At 50.3% G+C, this 19276-nt stretch overlaps 6 protein-coding genes across 6 annotated transcripts; 2 read left to right on the forward strand and 4 right to left on the reverse strand.

The window, feature by feature from the left end:
* Positions 1-961: 961 nt before the first annotated feature.
* N7479_000973 (putative cytoskeleton assembly control protein Sla2) lies at positions 962-4831 on the reverse strand (the record flags this gene model as incomplete). The annotated part of the gene is made up of 12 exons (XM_057248671.1): positions 962-1048; positions 1114-2328; positions 2386-2535; positions 2587-3632; positions 3692-3876; positions 3938-3995; positions 4053-4133; positions 4226-4383; positions 4457-4532; positions 4631-4648; positions 4722-4768; positions 4824-4831. 12 exons carry the CDS (start codon positions 4829-4831, stop codon positions 962-964), a joined length of 3129 nt encoding a protein of 1042 aa, XP_057113103.1.
* Positions 4832-5554: 723 nt separating this feature from the next.
* Positions 5555-8406, reverse strand: N7479_000974 (uncharacterized protein; the record flags this gene model as incomplete). Its single annotated transcript, XM_057248672.1, has 3 exons — positions 5555-7862; positions 7938-8017; positions 8047-8406. The coding sequence occupies 3 exons, from the start codon at positions 8404-8406 to the stop codon at positions 5555-5557; spliced, it is 2748 nt and encodes a 915-aa protein (XP_057113104.1).
* An 812-nt stretch (positions 8407-9218) lies between these two features.
* Positions 9219-10634, reverse strand: N7479_000975 (trans-hexaprenyltranstransferase; the record flags this gene model as incomplete). The annotated part of the gene is made up of 2 exons (XM_057248673.1): positions 9219-9380; positions 9447-10634. 2 exons carry the CDS (start codon positions 10632-10634, stop codon positions 9219-9221), a joined length of 1350 nt encoding a protein of 449 aa, XP_057113105.1.
* Positions 10635-11166: 532 nt separating this feature from the next.
* N7479_000976 (proteasome regulatory particle lid subunit RPN3) lies at positions 11167-13243 on the reverse strand (the record flags this gene model as incomplete). Its single annotated transcript, XM_057248674.1, has 3 exons — positions 11167-11310; positions 11386-12680; positions 12760-13243. 3 exons carry the CDS (start codon positions 13241-13243, stop codon positions 11167-11169), a joined length of 1923 nt encoding a protein of 640 aa, XP_057113106.1.
* A 575-nt stretch (positions 13244-13818) lies between these two features.
* On the forward strand, positions 13819-14667 carry N7479_000977 (uncharacterized protein; the record flags this gene model as incomplete). Its single annotated transcript, XM_057248675.1, has 3 exons — positions 13819-13883; positions 13939-14304; positions 14358-14667. The coding sequence occupies 3 exons, from the start codon at positions 13819-13821 to the stop codon at positions 14665-14667; spliced, it is 741 nt and encodes a 246-aa protein (XP_057113107.1).
* Positions 14668-16950: 2283 nt separating this feature from the next.
* Positions 16951-18886, forward strand: N7479_000978 (putative transcription initiation factor TFIID subunit 12; the record flags this gene model as incomplete). The annotated part of the gene is made up of 2 exons (XM_057248676.1): positions 16951-18564; positions 18632-18886. The coding sequence occupies 2 exons, from the start codon at positions 16951-16953 to the stop codon at positions 18884-18886; spliced, it is 1869 nt and encodes a 622-aa protein (XP_057113108.1).
* Positions 18887-19276: the final 390 nt, after the last annotated feature.

Consider the following 19276-nt stretch of genomic DNA (forward strand, 5'->3'; position numbering starts at 1 on the left):
ATCTTTCCATTGCGAGTCTGTCGCAAGATTCTCCTGTATTACTAGCTACTTCTCCGCCGATTTGTTTCGGTCTTCAATTCTTCCGTATGGGCTCATGATAAGTTCTCAGGAACTGGGCTGACTGGCTTTCTTTCCCGCGGGGTTTTCCAGTCGCTCTTTTCCTGCCATTTGAGTCTTTTTTTAATGTATTTTAAATAGCAATTCAATTCAATTGATTTTGCGCCAACTGCTTTCTCTTTTGTAACATGTAAATTAAATGGAGATCTAGAAACGCAGTTCAAGGATACGGTCGCATCTTTTTGCATTGTGGGTTTTCAGTAAAATATTTCGACAGCCAACCATTGCATGAAATCCCACGTTTTCTGGATTACGAACGAGACAAGCCCATTACCTCGCTCAGGGCCTCTTTGGGTCTAATTTTTGCCTTTTGCTTTGATCTCGAAGCTCCGATAACACAGTGAAGCCCATACACTTGATTCTTTGTCTCCATGCATGAGGTGACGTCTCGATAGTCTTTGTTGACATGCTGCCGCTAATAAACTCCACCCACGGGTCGGCATGCACTAACACCCACCTGGGCATGGCTCCATCAATCGAGTATGGAGACAAGGCTTGGCATGCAGCGTTAAACAGGGGACACGCAGGAGGCGAAACGTGCATGTCCGATTATGCAACCTTGCGACCGTACGCCGTGAGCTCTACAAGGTTGTCTACTGGGATCATAATATGGGCACGGGGATTCAGGAGAGCAGATTCATGTGCTACAATAATCCAGAGAACTGGGTGAGTTGCTTGGATTCGCTATGGGAAATCAAAACAAGAGACTAACTAACTACGGGGTCTGGGGAGAAGAGCCCATCGAAGAGCGAAAAGTGCGACACGGACAAAACAAAACTCCTCGAAATTGAGATGCAGAATATACACATACAGCCAAGAACGAAAGACACATGGGATGGTTTCCCTAATCCTCCTGGTAGGAGATCTTGCGCATTTCGCCCAGACGCTGGCGTGCGCGAGCGAGACCGTTCTCAAGTTGGAGGATTTCAACCTGTTGGGAGGAGACATATCAGCATTGGACAAAGGGAATACAAGGGGGAAGGGGACGTCACATACCTGCTGCTCCATTTCGCGGACCTTGAACTCATGCGAGCTCAACTTTCCATAATCCTCTCCATCGTCGCCGTCGCGGTTCTTCTCCTTGATGATGTCCTGCACCTGTCGTACGAGGGCACGGCAAGCGGCACCAACAGCCTTGCTGGCGGTCTCCAGGCGGTCCTGGGTCTTGCTCATGAACGTTGCCTTGACACGACTAGCCGCGACAAGCTGGGCAGTACTAGCTGCAACATCGTTGGAGGCGACGATGAGTTGCTCTGGCGAGTTACGGCCTGAGATTACACCGTCGGCAGTCTCAATCAATGTGTTTGTCGAAGAGGCCACTGCTTTGGCGGCAGAGATCAAGCCCTCCGTCCAACGGTTGTTCTTCTTGTAGAATGCAGTGCGAGATGAGCTTCCGCGGCCTTCGCGAACGATCTCCTGCTGGGTCTCTGTGGCAGCCTTGATCAGTTCCGAGATTGCGTTGGTGACGGCGATGGCGGCAGCAAGGATGACATCGTTGATGCGCAGCTCGTAGGTTGAGTATCCATCACGGGGCTTGTTCTTGAGTTTGGCCAGACGCTGAGCAGCTGCGTCAATGGCATCGGCGGCCTTGAGCAGTTCCTGGTCGACAAGGTCACCCAGATCACCACTGGTGCTGATTTTAGTATTCCTGGGAGCGAATGAATCAACCAGCTTGGATAGCGACTGCAGATCACGCTGGACCTCGAGGTTATTATTGATAACCACATCAGTCTTCTGTAGTGGTTCCAGACCTTCGAGACGGAACGACTGCAGGCCACGGAAGAACCGCACGGTCGCCTGAGCAGCCTTGCGAGCCGCATTGACTAGGTGATCGGAGCTCTTATCGTCATTGGCGAAGCGGATGAGGCCCTTGGTGTTGCTCAACACATCCGAGACAGATCCAGAGAAGATGGACACTGTGCGGATAATCTCAGCATGGGGACTGTTGGGGCCATCGGCGATAAAGTTGTTGAAAGCTGTTGAGAACTCAGTGGCAGAAGCCGAGGCCTTTTCAATCTGCGAAAGAACATATGGAGGAGAGGCATTTTGGTTACCGGCCTGCATGGACGAGTCCAGTTCATACAGAGCATCGTCGACACGCTGCACACCAGTCTGCAGCACGGAGTCAATAATATCGTTTATCTTCGCGACTGCGCCGTGAAGCACGGTATCAATCTGGCTATCTAGCGCATGGTCGACATCGCCTTGGCTCTACATTGAAACATGGTCAGTATGCAGGCATCGAATGTTGTCAAGATCACCACTTACCAGTCTCAGCTCTTCCAGTTCCATAAGAGCCTGTTCCATACCAGACTTGTACACCTCAATCTCCTCGTCCTTCTCACGAAGAGACAGGTCGAGGTCTTCTTGGCGATCGTTGTTGCGACTGGAATGTTCGTCCAACGCACGCGTTTTAATCTACCAGGTCAGCATAAATCGCAGACCTAAGCAGGATGAACAGCTACTCACTCGAAGGGACTCTTCCAGGTCAGCCATCTCACGATTATACTTGGACAGCAAGGACGATATCTCGGTGCCCTTTGAGCGTTCTGCGTTTTCAGCACGCTCAAGAGCCATGCGAAGCTCGCGCTTGACCTTCTCTAATTCATCCTTGTTGGTTCCTGTCAGACGGTCCCGGTCATGCAGAGCACGGTCACGTTCCCGAATCATGTCGGCCATCTCCAGGTTCTTGGTCTTCAGCTCGCGCTCCAGCTTCTCTCGTCGGTCAATTGCCTCTTGTGCAGAAGCTGCCTTAAGCTTGAGGCTCTTTGTGGTCTGCAGAAGATCGAGGTGCTCTTGTCGAAGCTGGGAGTACAACTTCGCCAATGCCTCGTATTTGGATCGCCAGGTGTTCACCTGCTCCTGCAGGGATCGTATCTGATCGTCCTTCGAGGCATTCTGCAAGTTCAGATTTGAGTTCAGGTGGTTCATCTGCTCCTCAACCTCTTTAACACGGCGGTCATATTGTTGTAGCATCAGTTGGTCGCGCTCATACTGCGCACGGGCGTTAAGGTTCTCCTGCTCCAGTTCTGCTAGTCGACCTTGTGTCTGTGTCTGGTACTGGTCGCGGAGAAGCTGCTCCTGTGCCAATCGCTGCTGTTCCGCCTGCATACGTTGCTGCTCCTCGAAATCGTTCTGGGCTTGCTGTTGAGCGAGGACTTGTTGGCGTTGCTGGTCCTCCCATTGTTGCTGCAAGCGTTGTTGCTCCGCCTCGTACTCTTCTTGTTGGCGTTTAGCTTCGTTTGTCCAGAAATCATTGATCGGCTCTGGTTCAGCAGCGACCTTTGGCGGCGGCGAGGGCTGATGTTCCACTTCTTTCGCTGGCCGCCTGGGAAGAGCTGGGCGATCGTCATCTTCGGCAAGCAAACTTGGTGGGTCTTGTGGCAACTTCGGGATGGTGATGAGACCCGTTAGGTAGCGCAGGTTGGAGCACTCATAGTAGAACCGAACAAGGCGATGGTGTTGGGCATCATATCGGCCTCGGAGTGGCTCCAGAGCTTCATCCTCTCCGGTGGCTACAGGAAAAATCAGTCAGCGGCTATCGAACCCGAACTCAAGGGCCAAGACAACATACTTGTGTGCATGGCTCGCAGCATGCTGGTGATAAACTTGTAGATGCCATAACTCTCCTGCACAAGTGGCACCAATGCCGAGATTCGACATTCATTGTTGGTGCCGGACTGGAAGTTCGAGAAGATGAGCTTTTGGAAAGAATCAATTTGATCTTGCAGAGCCATCAAATCGGTAATGGTCTCATAACTGTGTGACTGTCAACATCTCTGTCCGTTGTCGTTGTCGTAAAGACCAGGTATGTACTCACCCTTCGTTCGGATCGTTGATCGACTTCAAACTAATGTACTCCTCATACTCGAACAAGCCTACGACTGTCAGAGACACCCGCCCGTCACAGAACTACTCAACCGCGGACGACTTACCGTTGAATTCAGGGTGGTTGCGGTGAAAGTTCAGTTTCGCTTCGAGGAAGAAGACATACTCCCGAATGAGCGGCGCATATCCTATCCAGAACTGTCATTATACCGTCCATCGCATGCGTCGCCACTCCTCGAGCAGAGAGCAATTACTCAGTCGGCCTGCGTGGAATCCATACCTCGAACGCCGTCGCCTCCGACTCCTCGCATCAAGCTATCAATCCAGTTGGAATGCTGCTGTGCCTCGCGGACAACCGTGGGGTGGCCCTCCTGAAGAACCTTATGTATTGTGATCAGAGCCTTGAACGTCTGGACCTCATCGGCGAGGACGGGTTGCCTGTGAAGGGTTGTGTCAGCCATCTTGAGAATAACAGCCCATTTGAATGCCTGCCGAATATCTCTAAACGTACACTTTCATGCCAGCCCAGAAAGCCGCGGATGACTTGTGGTCCCACGTATAGACAATGCAGCTCCGCACATGCTTCCCTACAGGCGCGGGGATGGTCAGTTCAATTCGGACGGGGCAAAGCCGAAGTAGCATCAATCCGTTTGATGGAGGGCAAGGAAATATGATCAGTACATACGTTTAGGAGCCGTTTCCTCTGTTTGTTGTCAAATTGTCAGCTCATCATGTCCGCTCTCCCAGGTCGGCCTCATGCCCGATCCATGACTTACCGATACTAGTAGCCTTGCGGATATTGATGGCCAAATCGGCCTCGGTCCTGCGAATCCCTTATCAGACAAGCACTCGCAAAATTCAATGTTGATCTTGCTTACCGACTCATCGTGGCCGTTGGGGTGTGTGCTCAGGGGTGGGGGCAGTGGATGAATGTCGGAAAGGTTTGTCGCGTTGGCAGATTTCAAGCCCGGACAGCGCACAGATGCTAGAGATAGGTTGCGCTGACCGGAATAAGCGGATAATTCAAATTGCAAAGCAAAAGGGAATTGGTGAAGCACCAAAAGAGACACACGTGGGAGTTTGAGCAATGACGTTGATAGGGAACGGGAAAGCTGGCGCCTGTCGAGAGTCTTGGCGACACCTAAACCGATGTGGGTTTGGGCCACGGCTGTGAATTTATTAAGGATTTCCAAGTTTATCACTTGTGAAAACTATCACAGTCTACGCGTCAAACATATGATGTACACAGTGCAGGCCAGGCAACAAGAATACATGAGGTATTCGTCTGCACCAACATATGCTACAGTTTGGTTAGTCTACTGCGAAAGAACTTATGGTCAAGATGGATATATTGAATATCACAGGATTGGCTACAAACATAAAGAAGTCACATAGGGATTTGGAAAACTATGTGCGAGAGAGAGAGAGAGAGAGAGCAATTGCATGCAGGAATAACCAGCCCTACTTGGAGACTTGTCCAGCACAGCAATAGACCAAGGAATCAAAAAGTACAGCCATCTAATTCGATAGTTGCATGGATCTATGTGAACTAAAGGTCCGAGGTGGCCATTCCTTCCCCTCTTTTGTGTCGGGGTGAAGGTAACTAGCATTATGATGAAGGTACTTCCACCCTTCCAGTAGATGGCAAGGCTTCATGACTGCTTGAGGTTGGAGAGGGCACCTGATGAACAGAGCGCCGCAATTCAATAACAGGCAACTCTTCTTGTTCTTCGGAATCAGCCTCAAGCTGTTCAGCCTTTGATGATTCCTCACTCTCAACAGGAATCGGGGCTATTAGACCAGAGTCTGATTCTAAGTCCCCCGGGGCCGGGCTATTTGGCTCAGATTCTTGAGGTGCCTCCACCACGAGCAGTTCGTCAGTGCCTTGGTCAATACGCACTTCAGGGGCCATTGGTTTCCTGCGAGGTAAAGGTGATGGCGGGGGCTGTTGATTTCCCGTCTTCGAACGTTCAGGCACTGTATGTGCTGCCACAGGTTTACGCTTGGGCAATGTTCCTGCGCTCCTCTTCAAGGCATATTTGTCTGGGCGTGGCAAGGGTGTTCCAGGTAGTGGATGAGGATGACCACGCCCAATGGGTTGGTTAAGCGTAGCCGGAGGAACCCGCGACGACTCTTGGCCGTTGTTTGGGTCCCCTTTACCAAACACGCTCCAGCTCCATTTCTTGGCGGCAGCAGTAGCTTGCCCGAGACTCATGGGACCGGAAGACCTATCGTCGGAAGATGTAAAGGTTTTGGTGATGGTTTCAATTGTGCTGCGTCGTCGACCGGTGTCGCTGACAACGGACGTGGTGGAACTACCCCGAGAGTTTCTCAAGCCGGAGAAGGACCCGCTCTCCATACGAGTAGAAGAAGGCCTTTGAATAAGACTTTCGTGGGCAAAGCTAGCGCTATCAATAGAATCTACAACCGACGACTCGCGGCTATGCACCGCATTTTCTGGCATCATAAGGCCACCTGTGGGTGGCGAGGTGCTTGGAGTTCGGCGCGGGGATGTAGGTGGGGACCGGCTTGATATCTCTATCATGGCGCTTGTTGCATGACTCTTTTCTTCGCCTTTGTTCTCTGGAACAAGCTTGTCAACCTTGGCATTGTCCGCTGTAACCACAGGATCTGCAGCGTGAGTGAAGGTCTGTGACCGAATAGCTCGAGGCAGTTGTATGCTGTCCAACTTCTCAACACCGGTGGAAATTGCAGTGGAACTATCCGACTGCAAATCCGAGAGTGAAGATTTGACGCCTTTGCGCGGCTTTTTCTTGACCGTTCCGGGCTCGGAAAGGACAGGCATACTCGTCGTGCGATCATCCTTGGACTTGAGGACTTCAATGGGATCAATAGGAACGCTCTTCGGAGTCGGAGGAGCTTCACCGGATTCATCGGGTATCTCTGGTATCTCTACCTGAGCACTCGATACTGGAGTTTCTCGCTGCCAGATACCACCGCGGAAATCCTGGCCGAAGGTATTATGGAAAGGAACGTCGTCCCAGAAAGGCAGAACGATGCTCTCTGCCAATACTTCGCGGATCTTGCTCTCGATCGTACGCAGTATGAGGCTGTATGTGATTTGTTTGGAGCTGACAATGGGTTGGATATCCATTTCCATCTTCGGCGTGGTTTCGAAAGACATCCAGACGCGATTGCTGGGTGGGGGCTTGAAGCGTACCAACAAATGTCCTTCAAGTTTCTTCAGCACAACGGCAAGAACAATGTCGACCTCTCTGGCCTTGAACCGAGGGCCCAAGTCAATGCGCACAGTCGCCGATATCTCGACCCGGAAGTTTCCAGTGTATTGAATATCGGCCTCCACACAACAATTGCCGTCCACCGTCAAGTCCTTCAGTCTTGGGTTGGTGATAAACGGAGCCCCTTCGCCCATATCAATTCTTTGTAAGCCGATCTTGCTAATGAAATTGGGTTTGTTGACGCGAGAGATCTTCTTGACGATCTTGCTTCGCACGAATTCCTCCAACTCTGGTGTCCGATACAGCGCTAGAAACCACCTTCCAAGGAAAGCATTGATCCAACGTGTCTGCAACTGCTCTTCGGAGGAATGCAGGCGCTGAACCAATGTGACAATATGCGTGGTATCAAACTCCTGAGGCTTCGGCGGGCGATCAGACGAGTCCCACAGCCGGTTTTGATTCTGTAGCATGGCGATATAGAAATCCTCCTTCTCAGACAAGTTTTCAGAGAAGAGATAAAACGGCGGAGTCGGCCCTCCTAGATCCCCAAGCGAAGCCAGTCGCCGTGAGAGGCAAATGGCGTTTCTTTTGAGCCACAGCTCTCCTTCTGGGATATCCCCTTCTCCGCCATATATAGTCACATCATGGTGAGCAAGCGAAATGACATACCGCACCTCGACCTGATTTACATCATCGTAAAGCATCAAGTGGCCATGTCTGAGAAGATATCATCCAACGTCAGCAATAAGCGCTTGAGTAATAACCTACACATCCAGACGAAGAGACGCATACCGGAGAACAATGTAGAAGACATTCCGCGCCCGCTTGGTGGCCTTTCCATTCGCCTTCGCCGGATCGATACTGGGTGTTTGCTTTCGATCGAAGAGACTCCGGTACATACTCTGGTACACGCTAGGACTTTCGGCCGCAACGACTTCTCCTGCGGGAGTCGTTCTCTCGGGGGTTTCCCATTCACACCACCAGGAACATATTCACGACAGACAGCGAAGTATCCAGCAGCAACATCTGACTCGTGGGTACGATGGAACTTTTCCGCCAGCTGGTCGGTGCCAGACTTGAGACTGAAGTCGTCATCGGTAGGTTGGCGGACGGGGTCGGGCGCTTTCTCGCATGATTGAGGCAGTTGAGGCGCAAATGGAAGGGTTAGGTAGGCATAGAGGAGGATCAAGGACAAAAGTAGTGGAATGAAAGTGATCCCACCTAGGGCATAAACGAAGAGGAAGCTAGCGAGCGAACCCATCGGGAACCAGTCAATCAATGCGGGAGGATCGAAAGCTCCATAGTTTGGGAGAGCGACCTCCAGCAGTTGAGAAATGATGGAAGGAAAGAGACCGGCTCCAGAATAAAACGAGCGAGAGGGATAAAGGGTTTATAGCGCGCAAGAGAGTTGCAGGGTGTTGCAGGTTGTTGCAGCTTCCACAGACACGACGGGATGACGAAGGTGCTAGGTACCTCAGATTCCATGTAATGTATTTGTATTTCATCATAATTACTTGTTTGAGTAGAGTAATATTGTATTTATACTGTATTTTAAGAACTTACACGCCCATTACGTGTAGATCTATTCGTACCCCCGCCCTGATCCGACCAGCTGTCAGGAACCTGAAAGGAATCTTGGAAATGCAACCACTTTATCTGTTACTGTTTTAGTCAATTCAATATAGTATATGTATATACATATTTAGAATATACATATAGAGGTGCTTTATCCCAAGCTGGATATTGAAGATTTGAATTTAGCAAAATAATCGATTACATATTCTCCCATGTAGTGCAAAGCTGACTTTTAGGACCCACTGATCTGACACCAAAGCCTGTGATAAAAGAGCTTTATACATATGTATATATGTAGAACAAGAACCAGGGTATACAACATAATGCGAGAAGAGAAGAAAATCTTTCTATTGGTGAAGATCAAAGTATATATCCAACCATCTAAGTGTACACAGGCATATAGAAAGAAAGGAAAAAAAAAAAGACAGTCACCTGAAGAAACAACAAGGGATGGGCAAGCTGAAAGACAAATATGTGTACATGGGAGTGCAACCTCCTCTACTTCCTGCGTTTCATGGTCTTCTCGCACATCTCAATCAGACCGGTCTTAGCATCACTATCCGGGAAGTCACTGATGGCAGCAATAGCCTTGTCAGCGTATTCCTGGGCTAGAGCACGGGTCTGCTCAACACCATTGCTGCTGTAAACGAGCTCACGAGCCTAGTAGAATAAAAATAATTAGTATTATCGTACCAAGCAAGACCACGTGCGATTTTGACCACTCACCCGTTGTACATCACCCTCCTCGCGGAACTTCCGTCCGACCAAAGGACCGAGCTCCGGGTTGCTCTTCCACGCAAACAATAGTGGCGCAGTTGCCAATCCAAGCTCCAAGTCTGCACCAACAGGCTTGCCCATCTCCGCCTCAGTGACCGTGTAATCCAACATATCATCAACAAGCTGGAAAGCCAGACCCAAGTTACGGCCATAGGCGTACGAAGCCTCAATCACCTCCGGGGCACTCCGTCCTAGAACTGCAGCAGAGCGGCAGGACTTGCTGATCAGACTGGCAGTCTTTAGGTAGGTCTTCTGGAGATAGTAGGCGAGTGTCTCATCAGTGTAGACGGGTTTCGATTCGTCTTGCGCAGTGTTCTTCAGTTGCATGAACTCGCCCTCCACTAGATTAGCAATTACAGTGGCCATGAGTTCGGTGACCTCGGGGTCGCGCAGACGAGCCAGCGCTACCGAGGCACGCCCGAGCAAGAAGTCACCCGCCAACACGGCCATCTTATTTCCAAACGCCAGGTTCGCGGAGCTGTTGGCGCGACGTGTCACGGCATTGTCGATAACATCGTCGTGCAGGAGAGATGCTGTGTGGATCAACTCTGTGATCTCGGCAAGCCGCCGTTGTGAAGGCAGGATGTTGTCATCTCCCGTGATATCATATTTGCTCTCGGCGTTTGGGGCCACAAGCGGGTTCATTTCTGGGTTGGCGTCTTCGAGAACTGATGGTGCACTGAAGGAGGAATCGACGGAGCTCGGTATATCCGTGTAGGTGTGGTGCTTGCGAGGGTCTAAAGCTGTCGCTTGGGACATGAGAAGGACAAGCATGGGCCGCATGTGCTTGCCCTCGCTATGAGTGTAGTACTTGGCGACCTTGTCCAGTGCTGGATGGCCCGACCCAAGTAGTTGTCGGATATTCTTGGTGAGAAACTTGAGCTCTTTTCCAACCATTCTCAACGGGTCAACCGAGATCCCCGGAGGCGCCTTTGGCATACCCTTGAAGATAGCCTGGGCCGCTGACACGGCAGCCCCGAATGGCGAGGCATCCCGCCGGCGCGTCGGGTGATATTTGCGGGATTGGAGAGCAATATGCGTGAAATGGAGGTCATCGCGGAGGCATTGGGAACAGACGGTGGTCGTCGTTCGTGATGAGAGGATCAGCCGGGTGGCTGAAGCAGTTCGAGCTCCCATACTCAATGCGAGGGCTCTTTGATTTTTAAACGAGAGAATCCAAATTAAACCATGGGAACCCGATCCCAGGAACCGAGACCGATGTGAGGTGTTTGCGGAGTACAAGGACGAACAATCTTGCGGGCGGGAAGATTTCGAGCTCTCTCGGGTCGGCACGGACCCGGTGCTACGCAGCCAAGTATGACTGACTCGGCGACCTCCAGGCCTGTTTATCGACATTTATGTACTTTAAAAACAGGATCAAGGTGATAATAGGGGAAAATTTAAATTTACAGCTCACTGACCACTTAGTTGACATACGATTCTGATAAAGGCATAGGGCAAGAAAAAGGTCCAGTATAATAGACACAGAAGACTGCGCCAGCCATCTGCACATTCCCCTACACGTCCGAATAAAAAGCCAGAATAAGGAAAACAATTGCATAATTAACACACGGGTTGAAAAAGGCCGCTACGAGGTAGAGACCTATGCATGGGACCAGTGCGGTAAAGGGGAAATGTTGTATCGATTATGGAACAACCACACTCCTCTTTAAATGGCATCGAAATCACCACCAGCATCTTCATCATCCATGTCTCCCTCCTGGATCTCCTTGGCAAGTTCGCGCTCCCGTTCCCGAGCTTCTTGGGCACTCTTAAGCTCCAGGCGGTGCTGGTTCATGGGGAAGCGCATGGCCTGCGATCAGACGAGTTCATGTTAGCAAGGACCAAAAAAACATTTAAGTGTTCAGCGAGGCGAGAGATCACATACCTTAACACTCTCATCGTGGAGGGCCAGACAGGCGCGGATACGCTCGTGGAACGCCTCGCCGGGTTCTCTGGTCGCATAGATGTCACCCACTTCCTTGCTCTTCATGAAACCGTGCTCGTGATCAAGCGTGGCCTCGATAACACCGTCACGAATAGCCTTGGCGACAATGTACTCGGCGGATTCTTCGCTATCGAGTCCAAGGCGAAGGCAGATATCTCGCAGAGAAATACGGGAGTAAGACAGTGACATCATGCGAATACCGGTCTTGATGACATTCTGTCGCAAACGCAAGATCAAGGTGTATGTGCCATCCTTTCGGAAAGTCTCGCTGTGGGTGTTGACAATGTTGAGGAATGCATCCAGATCAGCAACACTGACTGCCTGAGAAAGCAATAGATAAGGGTGCATGGCCCGTTCCAAAGCCGGCTGGCGGAAGACTGCGCGGTCAGGAATATCACCCATCAACAGCTCCACAACGACCAACAACTTGTGGGAAGCCTGGTAGAATCCACGAGCAACCTGGCTAGCAGGCGACTTGCGGGTAGCCCCAATCAGATGGCTATGGGCCTCGGTGTATTGCAGCTGGATGGCACGAATGCGGCCGAGATAGAACATATACCGAGCAATCTGGTTGTTAGACGCAGCCACTGGGAAGGGGTTATGCGAGATCAGTAGATCTGCCTGTGAGATATGGGACGTGGACAGGTAGTTGCGAAGCAGCAAAGTCATCACAGTAGCCTGTGTATCGACATCTTTCCGGAGCACAGCTGTGCGCAGCGCGGCCAGCAATGGCTGGCGGATAGTGGTAACAGCTGCTGCAGGAGAAGGAGGAAGTGGAGCAATTTGCTCGAAGAAGAGGGAGTAGTAAAAGTACACGCGGGCAGCAAGAGAATCCAGCGTACGGCGGTTGAGTGCTCGCAAGCGCTCGATCAAGCTTGTTGAGAACTGGGCTCCCTTCTGAATCTCCCGTTGGTCGAACAGGTATATCTGGACGAGAATAGAGAGATATGCATCCACCTCAGCAAGGGTCTCCTTAGGGATAGGCTTCTTATCCGAGTCAACCTCCATCTGCGAGCTAGCTGGAGCATTCTCGAAAGCATTGACTTGGCCAAGGGCTTCCAACAGAAACGAGGCTGTCGAGCTAGAAGCGGAATAGGTTTCCACAATGACTTCTGCGAGGACCTCTGGGGTGAGGTGTTTCCGCATCGACGATATCGATCGCAGAACGCGGAGGGTAAATCTGGGGTCAAAGTGGGCAACGGCTCGCTCGAGCAAGGTGAAGTTGGATTTGATATCTAAACCCATGCCGAACAAACATGCATTCATCGTTAGAGATCTGAACTTATTTTGATCAATGAAGAAGACAAGACGAACCTTGAATCGCCTTAGTTCTGGGGTCGACCTCTGGCTCGGTGTTCTCAACATCGCCATCCTCCACACCTTCCATTGTCACATCCTCCTCCTTATCGTTGGCGGACGATCTGGAACCCTTGGTCGGGGGCACTACAACAGTCATCTTCTCGTTACTTTTGCGGTCCTTGCTGGTGTTGGATGAGGATGTAGGCGCACCTGCCGTATCCTCTCCCATCTCAACATCCTCAGATCCATTCACACTGTTATCGGTTGACTTCGATCCATTCGTATGCGACTGATCATGCTCTCCCATGCTGTCGTTTGATGCACCGTTTGCGTCTTTCTTGGTCGAAGCTGACTTGGCCTTGTTGGCGGCGGCGCGAGTGGCGGACGCCTTGTCTTTCACACTTGAGCTCTGGGAGTTCGAGTTTGTCTTTTCGTCGTTGGCGGATGAAGAGGTGTCAGATTTATTATTTGATCGCAAAGAACGCCTTTCGGCCGGCATCTTTCTCAAGCTGTCGAGCTCAGCTGGGCAGCCACCAAGCTATCGGGAGAAGTAGGGGGAAGGGCGAGTGAGCACAATATGAAGACAGGAAGGAGAAAATCAATTTCAAGAGAGCCAAGCTGCCGGAGATCACCAGTATGATGGGGAAAAACTTGTGCGGACAGATAGATGAAGTTGATGGGTGATGTGATGTCAAGAGATGGGATGAACGGGCGCAAGAGACCAGATGAGCGCTTAGTCAGTGGAGCTTACTGCCCAGGTGGGCGGTCTCAACTCGGCAGGGCACTTTTTGCTATCGAAACTGTTAGAAGGACGACAAAACGAACATTGAGAAAAAAAAAAGAAAGAAATCGGCAAAACTACAGGAGAACAACACCTGAACCCGAATCAAATTGACACCATTGTGTTCAGTCAATTTCAGTGTGGCTACTCCGTAGACGTGGCTGATACACAGACACATTCTGGATTTAATGCCTCAGGTATCCATGCAGCTTTCCTGAAGTAAACAAGTGTGGTACAGTGTAGAGCATTCAACCACTCATCCTTCACAACAGAGCTTCAAAATACCCGCAAACATGTCGCTGCTCAGCTCTCACTTAGAGCAGATTACGCTCTCTTCCAATGCCATTGCAGATATGCCGTTAGTGCTTGTGATACCCCTCAAGCATGTTGCTTCGACTAACGCAAGCGTCCAGGTTCCCTCCTCCACGTATTTTCACTACTGCACTGTTGGGTTCCCACGACATCACAGCCTTGATCCGTGATACTGAGCCCTATGAACGAGCACTTTTCCAGGTTGATCCCTCTGCTAAGGTTCATGGGCCACAAAGACGCGCTACACGACGCGGGACTATGTTCCCCATTGAGACAGAAAGGGAGTCAATGGCAAGTCGTATCTATTTGGCGCGGGATAACCGTAACCGGTCTGCAGTGGCAAGAGTACTGGGACATGATATGATGGAAGTGATCAAGCGATCAGCGGGTACTTCAAGTAAAGGCCCCCAGGGGGAGGTCAACATTGAAGCGCTCCTTCGAGGCGCCGAGATCCTGTGCAATGTTTAGTAAGTGCTACATATCTAATAATAAATTTTGGTTTGGTCTAACTAGCTCAAAGTCCTGTTGCTGGTGCACAGGAAAAGATTGCCAACATTCGCTATCGGTATGAGATGATCAGTGAGTCCATAGCGCAATTGGAAGGCCGGGTTGCAAGGAACACTGTGGAACTGGATCAGATGAGATTGTCTTATGGAGATGATGAGGATAATTTTCCCCTTCCACCGGTGACAGAACCAGAGATTCCAGGGGTCACTGATGAGGATATTGAGCAAGAGTTGGCAGAAATCCGACACTTAGAGCAGAGGAAGCGAAGATTAGAAGAACGGGTTACGGGCATGGATCGAGATCTGGGTGGTTTGATAGGCTGAGCCTTTTCTTTCACCATGGTCATGTTCCTGCACTGTGGAAGACTTTCTATTGACCTCTTTGTCTGCCTCTCTCTATCCATCAAAAACGGACTTCATGCTCTGTTGACACCTCCAGCTGGATATCACCTCATTTTCTCAATAAAGAGTTTTCCACGTTGATGACTTGCCCTAGGTCTATCTTGCCCTAGTCATGTCTCCAATGGCTTGGCATCTCCTGACAAAGTCAAGGGAATCTCCAAGAGCTATCTAGAACACCTCTGGCACACTTGGCCATCGTCCTTTTACCGAATGGTTGGTTTCGTCGATATGGTGGTCGATAGTACAAGAGCATTGCAACTATATCCGCTGCCTGGGACTAAAGTACGTTGATCATGCAAAAGAAGCCAGCCTAGTTCTACCCGAGGCCCCGATCCTTTTTACCAAGCTACAAACTTCTCGATCCCGCCCTTACCTAGCGGCGGTCAATATTCCCAAACGTACACAGGATGGCGCGGGCAACTACGAAGCCAAGATGTGTCTCGTCATTGGAAAGAGTGTCCATGACCATTCCTAAGGAGGATGCACAAGACTATGTAGTAAGATACACGTGTCTACACGGACAATGCAATTGATCACCCTACAATAGTGCTTCCCTTATTTCGCTAGAAGAAAAGGCAAAAAGAACATAATGATATCATGTATGCAGGCAGCCACTTAAGAGGGGCTACTAGCCACATGGTAAGCTGCTAGCTACAACTTGGCGCCTTGTTTGTTTGTGGGAGGAGAATTATCCTTCCTTTTTTATTCTTTCTCCTCCAGTTCTCTGTCAGCTTGTACGACTGACTGGTTGACTATGTATGCTTGTTGATCCCTTTAATAAAACTTCAGCGTCGTATTATGGTTTCCAAGGTCTCCACGGATCTGATGATCCTAATTGACAACGGCATTTTGATTATCTCATAGCTACATATGTAGCTTAGCTAGAGAGTTGTTGGTCCAATTCCATATGCTAGACCCTATCACAGCTTCATTCTTCATTCTTCGTCCAAAAAACAATCCGATGGACTGGGAATAGCCTTGTCTAATTTATATCACTTAGTTCCCATAAATTATGTGTCATGTCTTCTATGAAGTTCGAAAGAGATCTCATCCACAGATAACTACTTCCAAGTCTTGGTCTTCCGATAATACATGGCATTCAAAATTTAGAGACATGCATTATCGGTGCGGGAATCCATCATCTCACCACGGGTATGTCATTAACAGAGGCATTGACAGAGGATTACAGAACGTTCGAGTCTATGAAAATCCACCAGCACTAGAGTCTATCAACGCGGGGATTCAAGTGGCGCTAAACATGACTTTGATATTGACGAGGAAAAGGTGAACTCAACTCCATCTTATACACATGTATCGTTGGTCAAAGTCACTTGTGACTGAGAGCATGTCTGACAGGAATCATGTTCTTTTTGGATGTTTCTGCAATCTAATAGTCCCATGCTGTTACTAGAAAACCCCTTTGTAAGTTAGTCAGTTTTCTGTTTCTCATGAGTAGGGCTGCAAACAAACCATCTATAGAGATAGGATAGGTTTTATCCTGCATTTCATTAATACGGGAGCAGATGTGACATGGTGCAGAACTTCTCAGTCTGCTATATAGAAACCAGACAATCAGATGGATCACAGAGATACCATTCATTATACACAACATAGATCTCAGTGGCCAGGCACGTGATAGTGATCCGTGCTGAACATGACCACCTTTTAACCTTAGTCCAGGGCTGGCGCCCCAGAGCCTAGGCCTGCAAGGCTTTCTCCGGGCCTCTCTCCAGGATTCCCAGGGTTATAGGTAACCCTAGAGCTACCAGTGCACTATATGCTCGTATTAGGAGGATTGGATATGATATACCCCAGCAATATCATGTACATTACTTGATAAGAAAAAACCACACAATATCACACACAATATAAAATAAAGTATCCAAATTTCCAACCCAAGCAATAAAGATCTCTGCGAATTGTAATTTGACAGAACAGGATTGGCCTCTTAAAAGGCGGATGCCAAGACCGGGCACCTCCATCACCGCCAAAAGTTCCACCCAAGGTCCATTTCAAGCAGAGTCGGACTTTCCTACTCAAGTGGACTATCTTGTGCGATAGTCAAGCCTTTGTTTGATATCCAGGCAAGTGCGACCCGGTATATTCATCAACACGGGTTATTTCAAGTCCCTTCTCCTGTCTTTAACACCATTCAACTCGTGCCCTTGAATCCTCATCAGAGTACCAGTACATCATTGTGTGAAGATGGATGGGTCTCAGGGCCAAGTTGGACAGCCAATGGGTGCCCCGCAGCCACAGCACTCAAATCTCATTCGAACCGATCAAGTGCAGAAGCTACCACACCTCAGTGACCAGCAGAAGGCCCAGCATACCCAGCTAGTGCGCAGCCTCTGGGATCTGCTGAACACTCGCGATCCACAGACCCACGAATACCAGCAGGCGCATACGAAGCTTTCGCAGCTATCCCAGAACTTGATGAAGGGAATGCGGGTTTTCCAACAGAACCGACAACAGGCAATGCAACAGCATCAGCACCAGCAGACAGGGGCGGTGCAACAGGGACAACCAGGACAACAGCCACAGCAAGGGCAGCAGACACAGCCAGTACAACAAGCTCCTCAGGGAACGCAAGGACCACAAGGGCAACCAGTCCAACGAACGCAGTCCAACAACCCACAGACGATCAACCAGCTCATCCCGCAAATCCAAGCCCGGGTTAGCGCGCTCAATTTTTTCCTGCCTCCGAACGTGACCCCCGAGCAGGTGCAGACATGGATACCCGAGGCACGGCTACGATATGGTATCGCTCTGCAGAAACAGGAGGTTGGACGAGCTCGGATGGCTGATCTTCGTTCGTCATATGCTCAGCGGCAGGCTCAGGGCAATATGAGCCAAGAGGAAATGCAAGAATTCAAAAACCGACAGTTGGCGGCTGAAAAGCTTTTCCGGGAGGGCAGCGAGTTCTTGAACAAGTTCAAGGAACAGCAGGAAAGCTTCAAGATTCAATCGCAGCAGAATCCGCAGAATCAAGCGATGAATCAGACAGCACAGGCAAATACGCCTGTCAATTTGAACCAAGCCCCAGTCGCTCCTCCCGTGCCAACTCAAAGTGTACCAAATCCCCAGGTAGGAACGGCAGTAAACCCTATGCAACCAGGCCAACCTCAGCCCCCAGCTCCCCACACTATCAACTCAGCGGTCAACGCAGCACGCCAAACTGCCATGTCCCCCTCTGCCTCTCAGCCTGGACAACAAACTTCTGCACAATCCGCTGGAAACACTCCAGTCCCAACCAGTGCACCACAGCCTCAGGTCCAACGTCCACAGCCACCATCCCAGCAGGGAACTCCAGGAGGGCAACTCACTTTCAGCCAAACCCCTCATCCTGACGGCTCCACCCCCACACCCCCAGGGCCTCCCCAGCAGGTGAACCAAGGCCCACCTCGTCCTCTCTCGCACCAAGCTGCTATTTCACAAGCCGCCCAAACCTACACCAATCCCACCCCTCAGCAACAAACAATGAATCAACAAGCCCAGGCCAACCAAGCTCACCCCCAGGGCTATCTTGCCAATCGCCCAGGTGAAGCCTCCACCCGCAACACCAACATGGCAATTCCCAAGAACTTGCACGTCTCAACCCCCGAGCCCGTCTCAATGCCAGGCTCCCGTCCCTCTCTTTCCGGCGGTCCCAGCCACGGCGCCATGGGCATGATGGGCCAGCCCGCGATCCAGAAACACCCCGGCTACGTTCTCGAAGGTGAAGGCCAGCGCGTGCTGAGTAAGAAGATGCTCGACATCCTCGTGCGCCAGGTCACCGGTGGCGGCGAAGGAGAAATGCTGACACCAGATGCGGAAGAGGTAAGTCTGTCCCTCTTCAAAGTGAGAGACAAATAAAAAAGAGATCAAAAATGTTAACATCTCTCAGTTCATCCTCCAAATGGCCGACGATTTCGTTGACGAAGTCATCACCCAAGCCTGTCGTCTTGCAAAGCTACGCCCTTCCTCGACCCTCGAGCTGCGCGATATCCAGCTCGTCCTCGAGCGCAACTACAACATGCGTATCTCCGGCTTCTCTACTGATGACCTCCGCACCGTCAAGAAGCCTCAGCCTACCCAGGGCTGGACTCAGAAGATGTCTGCTATCCAGGCTGCTAAGGTCACACAGGGTAAGAACGAGTAAGATGTAAATACAATTTGCACCGCAGCTGCTGTTGCTGTTGCAATCTCGCGTGTAGTCGGGCTAGTCTGCCTCTTTCTTATGGTTATCTTGCACACTACGCTTTGCTTTACGTTTCGTGTTGCTTTCTCGGGTGTCAAATGGGGGTATTTTCTATTTTTTTTTTTTGGTTTCTTACCCTTTCTATCGATTCTTCTGGTAATATGGCGTTTACGTGATGAATGGGCAGGTCTTGCATATCTTTCTTTGCTTCTCTTATTTGACTTGCGTTTCATCATGGTTGGAAGGGGTCATTTTAGTGGGCTCTTGCTTGAGCCCATCTTTGCTTTCTTGCGGCCCAGTCTATGCTGTGTTTGAATAATGAATTGCCTACCATGGCTTATCTAGGTTGAT

Source organism: Penicillium vulpinum (assembly GCF_028829585.1).
Source record: "Penicillium vulpinum strain IBT 29486 chromosome Unknown utg000001l_segment0_segment0, whole genome shotgun sequence".
Classification (NCBI taxonomy): Eukaryota; Fungi; Ascomycota; class Eurotiomycetes; order Eurotiales; family Aspergillaceae; genus Penicillium; species Penicillium vulpinum.